This window comes from Fringilla coelebs (genome assembly GCF_963513975.1).
Source record: "Fringilla coelebs genome assembly, chromosome: 15".
Classification (NCBI taxonomy): domain Eukaryota; kingdom Metazoa; phylum Chordata; class Aves; order Passeriformes; family Fringillidae; genus Fringilla; species Fringilla coelebs.
Genome location: NC_140041.1, coordinates 14,598,218 through 14,608,231, shown reverse-complemented (window position 1 = coordinate 14,608,231; position 10,014 = coordinate 14,598,218). Strand labels below are relative to the sequence as shown.

At 47.5% G+C, this 10,014-nt stretch overlaps 1 protein-coding gene across 4 annotated transcripts in view; it reads right to left on the bottom strand.

Moving 5' to 3' along the window:
• Window positions 1-375: 375 nt before the first annotated feature.
• The window catches only part of CYFIP2 (cytoplasmic FMR1 interacting protein 2), a gene marked incomplete at both ends in the record, with an annotated part of 39,299 nt that continues 29,660 nt past the window's right edge, over window positions 376-10,014 (bottom strand). For all 4 annotated transcript variants that reach the window (XM_084215918.1, XM_084215921.1, XM_084215919.1 and 1 more), the window contains 6 exons: window positions 376-543; window positions 1,105-1,252; window positions 1,661-1,899; window positions 5,765-5,859; window positions 6,362-6,434; window positions 9,520-9,650. In XM_084215918.1, the coding sequence (XP_084072044.1) occupies window positions 376-543; window positions 1,105-1,252; window positions 1,661-1,899; window positions 5,765-5,859; window positions 6,362-6,434; window positions 9,520-9,650 (854 nt within the window). The remainder of the gene's footprint in view (window positions 544-1,104; window positions 1,253-1,660; window positions 1,900-5,764; window positions 5,860-6,361; window positions 6,435-9,519; window positions 9,651-10,014) is intronic.

The following is a 10,014-nucleotide window of genomic DNA, read 5'->3' as shown; positions in this document are numbered from 1 at the left end:
GCTTCTGCGGTGGGAGCAGGTTCCCAGCGCCGCGGGAGCGTGGAGCTCTCCCACCTGAGGCTGCAGTATGGCTTCAGAGAGATGTGTGGACTGGGTGAACCACAGGGAAAACTGGACCACTTCATGGAAGAAAAGCACATTTTGCCCACCCACCCCCACCCCCCTCAAGTCCGAAAGCTATGAGTAAAACCGATCACAGGGATGGTAGAGAGGAACATGCACTCAAACAGGGCGAGGGGAAGGTGTGTCCTCGTGTGGAGAGGCAGAGCCAGCCTCACTCCCTTGTCAGGCCTCACACCATCACGTTTACCCCTCCCAGCTGGTTTGGGTTCAGTCCCTGCTCCCTTCCCAACCCATGCAGGGTCCGTGTCCACACTAGCAGGTGGTGGCCAGCGACTGGTGGATGGGGGGCTGGAAGCAGCGCACGTGCTCCACCGTGGAACTGTCTGTTTCCACCGACTTCATGTACTTGTTCAGGATGGCAAAGATCTCGTTGTTCAGGATCTGATACTTCCTGATCCTGTCGGCCATCTTCTTCAAGGGCTGGAGGGGTGGTGAGGGAGAGAAACAGCACATGAAGGGTCTCATGTCATCTGAGCAGCTAGGAAGTAGCAGCACCTGTGCCCTGCTGCTGGAAAGCTCTGCTAAGGCAAAGCAGCTCTAACACATGTTCCTGTTCCACTTAGCACCTCGCGGGGCCCGCTGACTCGCTTCATTATTGGGTTTGATGACTCAAGACAGAGCATTAACAGGATCACTCAGTGGTCCTCAGTTAACCACTCCAAAGTCTAGGCTCCCAGCTGCTTATTGATAAAGCCAGCGAGATCACAGGATGGTTGCTGGAAATACCAGCTCCTCAGGTCCAGCTTCCCACCCCCAGGAAGAAGGGAAAAGCTTTGGGAGAAAAAAGATTTGATTTTCAAGCCAATTAAAACCTTGGCCTCTCTGCTGAGACTGCAGATGGGAACCTTACAGCAAGGGCAGCCAGTAGGAATAAGATTAACACCAGGCCTTGTTGTAATTGATGAGTTTGGACAAAGCAGGATAGAAAACGGAAAGAAGTGTGCTGGCTTGAGTCCTTTGGGACCTCACCCTTCAACTTACCACGTTTTTTATGATTTCATCTTTCCCATCCTGCCTCTGCACCTTCAGCAGGTGGTAGCAGAAGTCGAAGAGGTCGAAGCGCCGCTGCTGTCCAAGGAGAACAATGATAGAGCAACCTGCCCAGTTCAGACCATCTCCAAAGCACTGCCTGGAGGGAGGAGCAGGGTGATGGGTGGGGAGACACGACAGGACAGAGTTAGGCAAGAGAAGTACCGTGGCACCAGGAACTTTCTTGGGTGAATTCCTAGGGAAATCGGGTTCAGTCCTGCTCCTAGAAAGTGAGTATACACCTAGAGAAAATGAACCCAGAAGGAGAGAATACAGAATTGCACCCAGGCCAGGGCGTGTAGGATGAACCATGGGGTAAGACGGGTGAGGCCATAGCATTGGGTCGCTGCCCCCGTCACCTTGGGCACGTCCCTTTACCTCGCTCTTTCCTCCAGCTGCTCCAACACAACGCTGAGCACCCCCAAGGACCCACCTCGCCCCTCTACCTGCGCAGAGGCTCTCCCTGCAGCTGGGGGCACCCCTGGGGCGGCTGGCTGGGGACACTCACTCTGCCGTGAACTCGTTGGTGCCCACGGGGATGCAGTACACGAACTGCATGGCGCTCCAGAGCCGGTGGAACTCCACGCACTCGTCCACGTGCATGACGCCGTTGGTGGGGGGCGGCCCGCGCCAGATGGGGTCCTGCAGGTAGCTGCGGATGCGCGTCAGGATCACCTCGAACATGGAGAGCCCGCAGCACAGCCGCTCCTTGGTCAGCAGGTCCCCCTCCCGGGCGATGGCTATTTGCTGAGGGCAGGGACAGCCAGAGGGACACGAGTGAGGGTGTGACCCACGCCCACCGGGTTTAACGCTGCCTGGGCGCTCCCCGGCTCTGTCGCCTCGGGGGAGGTCCAACCTTACCTCTGATGCTGCTCCCATGGCACTTCCCTCCCCCTCAAACAGGAGGATTAATGGGGTGCTCTGCTCTGTTTCACTGACCTCAGAATCTCTTGGAGTAACTAAGTACGTCAGAGCGCCAGAGCTGAAGGCAAAGCTCTGACCAGAAATACTGATCCTTAATTCTGCTAGCGTGCTGCTCTGCCCTGTTAGTGCTACTCAGCGCTCCCTTTCAAGATTTTCATTTCATGATTCATTTAATGGGTTTCGTCTCATGATTTCTGCAGATTATGAAGATAAAACAGGAGAGAACAGGGACATTTTGCTTCCCAGGACATTGCCATCATCTCTTCAAAATGCAGATAGGCTATGGCTTTCTTGATTTCTTTTGTAGTTAGGGTTAAAAAGTTCTGAGGAAGATGAAAAACCACTGCAAACTTGATCCTGAAAAACTTGTGGTTTATAGGAAAGCCAAATATTTTTTCCCAGATGTAGAAACTTTACACACATGGATAATTTCTGTGACATCCCTGCTCAGATTTAGATATACAAATCTAGAATAACTCCACTGGATGAAGTTATTTTGGCTTTTACACTAGAGGCAAATTAAAAGAGAATTAACTTCATTTCAGCCCCACTGCTCCCCAAGAGGACAAAAAAAAAAACAACCAAAAAAACCTGGGGAAAAAGCAGGGTCTATCCCCAAGCTCACTGAGTGGTGCAAGTGTGGGGGTCTCCCACTGCCCTGGTATCCTCTCAGCTGCCCCATTTCCTGCTGTTCCAGTGGCAGGACTGACTTCTCGTTGCCATGCTGCCAAAACTAACTCATGAAATGGGAGCTGGTGCTGTCAGAGCCGTGCCTGTGGGAGGCTCAGGCTCTGCGTGCTCACCTTGGCAGAGGAGTGGCTGCACAGGCAGAGCCCTTCACTCCTCCCACCACTCTGGAACAGGCACACAGAACAAGTGTGACACTGACTGAGACCCTGCCTATCCCAGAGGGCTTCCTGGAGCTTTAAGCAGTTTTTAAGCATTTGCTCCATTTCCAGCTGTCCCTGCAATGCCCATAAAAATGTTATCCCCATCAGTCACGATGGGGACTCGCAGCAGCTGGGACAAAGGGCAGGCACAGGTCCTAGCCAGACATAAAGAACATGAATTATGCTTGGTTTACTTGGGTCATCTTCATTCCACTCTGAAAAATGCATGAATGTGCCTGCACATCCCCATTCCTGATTATCAATTTATGCTGGCAGTAACCTCAAGCATTTTTAGTTTGGTTGCTCTTGAAATTAGAAGTGTTTCAATTCTTGCTTGTGCCACAATTTCAAGGATGCTCTGGGGACCTCAGCTCAATTAGTGTTCAACTAATAGCAAATATCAAGGGAAAGCTGTCCTCATGTGCAGAGGCCACATTTGGTCTGGGATCCCTTGATCTGTTAAAAGCAGGAACAGTATCACTGGCACACACCTGCCTGTGTTTGCTTGGCAAGCAAAGATTTATTTCATCCAGCTTTTTAGCTAAAGGCTGTACACTGTCCCTCTCCTCACCTGCTCCAAGCTCTTACAGGCACAGGTCTGCACACACTGGTCTATCATGGCAAAATGAGGGCACAGTAGAAACAGAGCCATTTCAAGTGTAAATTAGGTGTTAGCATTACTGTTTGCTAAAACATAGTGACAAAAGGGACACTTTTAAGAACAAACTTCTCCAGTGATCTTAGTACACGATTTCTGAAGAGATCTTAATTTAGAAAGGGATGCATCTGGCTTTCAGTGTAGGTAGTGCTAGTCAGTTATGCACATTCACAGACAGAATTTGGTTCTAAGATTCATCACAGTAAGACCAGTCTTTGATACAGAACTGCCATCCTGGGGTAGATACCTTAACACAGGCAAAGCAGCTGGAGAGCTGTTGGTCACAGTCTGGGATCCCACTGATTTCTAAGATCAGGAGAGGAAGGATGCTCTCAAGGTAAATTGCTGCAGGATGCCACTGTGCTGACTAAATTACTCCTTCTGTCTTCAGAAGCAAATGCTCTGATTATTTCCAGGGAAGAAACCAGACTGACCAAGCACTTTTGAAAACCTCTTACTAAATACCTTTATGGTCAGCATTAAAGGGGAGAGCATTCCTTTACTGAACCACTTTGACCCCCCTGGTTCTTTATAAATGGTCCATCAAACAGCTGCTTCTGGATTTCCAATGCAAAGTAATTATTGACAACAATCACTGGCAGTTTTCCTGCCATTGCACAAATCCAGTTTTGATTTTCCAGTTTTTGAACCTCTTTTACAGCCTGTTTACTGGTGAACTTGCCAGAACCCTACTCAAAACCTGCAAAAACCCATAGATCCCCACTATAACATGCATGGGGCCACCTTTTGGGAGAGGCTTCGAGCAGGCAATGTCAGCTTACATTCTGGACAATTGTTACAAGGCATTTATGCATTCTGTAGGAAAAAATCCTGTATGGCCTGTGTCCAAAACTGCATTTCCAAAATGCATGTCCAAAACTGCATAAAAGGAGCAAGCTTAGAAGCTATGGAGGCACCTATAGAAAGCAATTTTTGTGTTCATTTACACTTGAGCTCAAAAAAAAAAAAAAAATCTGGTACCCAACTGTACCTGTGTGATGAGTATGGGAACAGTTTACAGAAAAATAACTTTTTAGTGGGACATGAAATATCTTTTGTTTTCATCACCATTATAACTACAGCAGAGATAAGCAACGAGTGGACTCTAATAGCAGAATTCAATGATGATTTTGCATGGAAAGAAGAAGAGATAGAAAGACCAACACAAAGACACGAAAACACAGAGGTGAATTGTTTTTCTCGAGTGTCTCCTTTAAAAGGAAGCGTCTACAGACTAAGATAAAGTCCTCAGTTATCCAGCCAATTTCTCTGTTTCAGATGATTTCCAATGATGCAAAGTTCAAAATGTCCTTGATCCATGAGAAAAAAAATACAGGAACAAGTATCAACCACTTTCTGCCTGCCATAGATCTGTCACCTCCTACACCAGCTGAGTGTTCGTTCCATTCCCTCATCAGTACATTACAGGAAAAGGGTGTTGATTCATTTGATACTTGAAAGATTTTTATCCCATCAACCCCAAGTAAATGGGCACTTGAGTTTGATTATTTCTATCAATGGAGCTCAAATTTTGCCCATTACACTGATCAGTCTAGGGAGATATTTTAAACAGCACTGAGTTTCTGCACAAGAGATCTTTCCCAAGCTGAGACCCAGATCAAGAAGATACTTAAATGGAGCCGTAATTTTAAGCATGTGCTGAAGCTCTAAGCATGTGCTAGGTGGGAAACCATTCTCAGATGAATTCCTTGACAGGGATGAGCTTAAATGGACCCCACTGCAGTCCTAAAACGGGATCCCCAAAAGTGATGGCAATTGATTGTTAGGACAGCCCTGCAAAGATTCTCCTCAAACCACTCCAGCAATTCTCCATCTTCTTAAAGTGGAGATGAAGAGGTTTTTGGAGTTGTTCTGATTCAGAACTGCCTTCTAGCACACTTGCCTTACAGCTCCCTGCCAGCTCTCCTGACTGGAGGCAGCAACACACAAATTGTGCGCGGTCCCTGGACCCGCTCGGGCAAGGATTCGGATTTGCTCGTCCAATTGATGTTTTGGGGGGAAAAAAATCAATCAATCAATCAATAATAAAAAAAAAAGGATCACTTTTCCCAAGGCCAAGCAGGCCATGTGGGGACTGCTACGAGTTTCCAACAGCCATCCCTTCCAAAGCAATCCTTACCTGCGGAGTGCCCAGCCTCTCTATTAGGGGAACCAGGTGGAGTGGGGCATACTTGGCTTCGAGACGCTTCATGCGCACCTCCAAGCGTTCTCCTTCTGTCAAGCGAGCAGCAAACAGTGAAATGAGAGGAGGAAGTGGAGACCCACAAGAGTTTGCTCAGAGCTGCCCCCCAGCAACCATCCGAGGAGACTGTGGGATCAGGGAGCCAAACCACAGCAATGAGGGGCCAGTGATGCACGGAAGGGAGGGATGGGCAGTGCAGTCCCAGCAGCAGCTCTATCACACATGTCCAAAGCACGGCCCTGCTACCGAGCACTCCTGTTGAGATGGACATTTCATGCTGCCACTCTCCTAAGAGGCTGTGAAATGGCTCCCAAACCTTAAGGGAACCCCCGGACTGACTGAGGTTTCAGGTCGTAACTATGCTACAGGTAATGCACCCCTGGCTTTTGTTTGCACCTGAAGTTTGGCTGCATTCACTGATCTGTTTGGAGGGGGAAGCAGGGTCAGAGCTAATCCTCGGCAGAGATGGGAGAGAAAACAGCCTCTGGGCAGAGACCTCTGAGTCTGCCCACTGCTTCCCTCTCAGCTTCTTACCTTTGATGTAGACCCTGGGCAAAATATTTTGGAAGGGAGCAGCATGCAGCAAATCACAAACTTCTTCCTGGGACTGAGGCAGGAAGAAAGAAAGATAAAGTAAGTTAAAAAATACCTATTGGGGAGAGTGAATGGCTCAGGGGCCTGGGCAACACTACAACAGTTCACACCTACAGCACCTATTTGGATCCAACCCAGCTCAGTAGTAACTCCAGTGTTTGAACTGAAATGATCTAAAACTGGAAGTAACACTTCAGCTTCAGTCAGGAAGTTTCCCTAATTCAAATAAGTTACTTCCTGCCTGTATAAGGTTAGACCTTTACACTGATTTTCTGTCCTACTTACTAGCCCTGAAAGTAAGAAGGGATAAAGAATATGGAAGTTTCCATTTCATCTTACCCTGAATGAATTCCTGCAGCCTGTTCTTTAAGAGAGTGCCCAGGTGAAAATTACCCTTTGGCTTAGTTATTGTAGGAAATGTACATGAAAAATATACTGACACGTGGCTCCTCTGCAAATAGACACATCATAACTGGTGAGAAATTATCTGGCTGTCGGTGTGGTGCTCTCAGCCAGGGCTACCAGAATCCCAATGGTGCAGGCACCAAGAAGAATAAAACAGAAGTCCAGAGAGGAATAACACCATGAGATGCCACCTTAGGGGATGCATGCCAATGCACTTGAGAAAAAAATAACCCCAAACACAGATGCACAAGGAGGAGAAACCTAGAAATAGGCAGGTGGAGACTGAGGAGCGATGGCCGACAGTACATTGTACACGAGTCTGCAATGGGAAACAGCAGCGAGGAAACCAAAGCTGTTCAACACAGAGGCATCGTGTCACGACAAGGCATCAGCCTGCTCCTGCCAAAGCCTGCTCCCAGGACATGCTTTCAGTTCTGAGCTCACTGGAGAGATGGGACACACTCGGAAGCGATCATGAGAGCGCAGCAGGAGGAACCCGGGGCCGGATGGAATGACTGGGCTGGGCCAGTTTGGGATGCAGGGGTGCACAGCACCCTTCAGCCAGCAGGACAGTGGAGCATGGAGCTGCAGGAGGCTGCACTGGCGCATGGATGCTGGGATGAGAGCAAGTTTGTGGGAGTGCAGTTTGTGACACAGTGCTGGAGGGACAGGAACAGTCTGGGGCCCCTCCACGGGCACAGAGGTGCTGATGCTAACGGAGTGGGCCCGCCACCTTGGTTGTTTTGTTTGCAAAACACTGTTCATTCCTAGGTGAATGTTCTTCCACTGCTGTTTTCCTCTAATAAAGTGAGCATTTCCAGCCATTTGCAGCCTGCATTCACCTCATATCTGTCCCAAAATTAGTCATGTTATTAGCAGACCTCTTCCCCAAGGCCCATTAACCGAGAGCACAAACTCTGCTTAGAAATTTCATCCCAAGCAACCCCTCATTCCTCAGACAATAAAAAGGGGGTAAAATGCAGCAGACTGGACATCTGCATCAGAGCCATTTTTGCCTGCAAATGCCACCAGCCTTAGATCACTCAGACAGCTCTGAAGGTAATTGCAGTATAAAAGCAATTCCTCCTGCTGCACAAGAGCTCCATTAGAGGGAAAATCTTGTTCTGTGATGGCTCTGTGCATCTGACATCCTCCAGCAAGTGGGAACCAGTGCCCACTGCATGCAAAATGGCTTTGTATTCCCAGCCTATGACTGCAAGGAAAAACAGAGGATCCAAGAGGGAAAGACTTTGTCTGGCATAGAAAGTAGGCAGATGTGGACTTTGATGGGCAGCCTTCCTTAAAGGAACCCCAAACTCCCATCATCCTTATTTTCTGCTATTCTAAAATGCCAGTACACTGCTGATGTACAGTTCCTGGGACTGAAGGAACATTTCTGCATTGAAATGAAGGATTTCTAAAGAAACCACCATGTCCCTTGAGTGTCCCATTAAAGATGTGATAGGAAAGGCAAATGCAGTACATCCAGCAGAAAAACCCAACACTGGGAACAGCAGGAAGCACTGACAAAGCCACAAAAAGAACAGAAACTGCCAGAATAAAGTTGGCAACTCTGGTCATTCTATAAAATTCTAAAACAGCCAAGCTGCTGGGTGATACACATCTCTTGTCTTCCTCTTATACAACCACTGCTCACTGAATGTGTTTGATACACTATACCAAGAATTAAAAGCCTCTAGATCTGGAGTTAAAATGCAAAGGAAAGGGCAGAAATATCCATTTTGGGGACATGCAGAGACTTTTAGTTTTCTCTGTGCTCTATGGCCAGATAAAACTTGGAATCTTTGAACTTTCTTATGGCTTTGCTCTGAACAAAACTCCTGGTTTGGCTTGGAAATTCTGTCTTATGCTAGGGAAGTAATTTTGAAATATTTCTGGAAAATCTGAAACAACCCAGCCCAAACCATTATGACACAGTATGACCATTTAATGTATAGTTGTGTTGTTGAGCACTCCTCAGTTGGCTCTGGGCTAAATTATGAGATAAATTCATTGTTTGGTAAATTTGCTTTGTGAAAGACTAGGAGCTAAAAAGATGAGTGGCACTCAGCCACAGCCTTTGCCCCACACTAGTAAGGGCATCTCATGAGCTGAGAGACTTGTGCACAAAAGTGTTTGAAACTCCAATGCAGGGGGCAATACCAAGTTGTTACTCCAGCCAAATTTTCAGTGAAGATGTCCTAGGACATATATCATCATCAGATTTCCTTCCTGTTGGATTGCTTTATCCATTCCACCATCACAATCAACCAGGTTGTTTCCATTGCACTGGCACCCCAAAAGAGCAGAGGGATCAAATCTACTTCTCACTGTACAAATATGTATATAAAAAAGTATTGATCCCTGCCCCAGAGAGCTTACAATCTAGAAATTAACTCCAGTTGGTTTTATTTCTAAGCAGGACAAACAAGGGGCAGCTTTAGGTCCAAGAATGAAATCTGGATCTTCCAGTATTCAGATTCAGCCATCCCCGAGGCCTGACCCAGTGCCAACGCACACCATCCCCATGGACACGCCCAAAGACTCCAGGAACACAGCCCCAGAGAGACCCTGAGAACATGAGAAGCTGGAAAGCAACACTTCCCAAACTCTTCTGCTGGAGAACCCACTTGCACTTCTACTCTTGAGCTGGAAATGTCGGGTACGATGTTGGTGCGGGGGTTTTGCCTTACCAAAGCCTGCTCGATAAGGAGGCAGAAGAGAATGGCATTGCCCACTTCTCTGAGGCTCTGGAACACATCAGTCTTCAGCTCTGCATACTCAATTATGTCTTTCAGCTGATGGTGGAAGAACTCCAGGATTCCTTAACAGAGAAGGAAGGACAGTCAGAATGAGACTGGAATCACTGCCCAATAATTTGGATGAAAAGATGATCACTGTCTGGCATTTCCTTAATCACAAATTGCAGCTGCTAAATGGATACACAGAGACTGGCATTGGGAAGAACTAACAGGCAGTGTCTTATCCTGCTTTCAGTAAGCCTTGGGAAATGGGGAATAAGTCATTTCAACTCCCTGGATTTCTTCATCAGAGGAGGAAAGAGGTTCCAGACTGTGATGGATGACTTGGTGCTGGCTCATGTACAGCAGCCACTGTTTCTGACTGCAGCCATGCAGCAAAAAAATCTCTTCACCAGCTAAACAGAGCATTTAAAAAATACCAGTGAA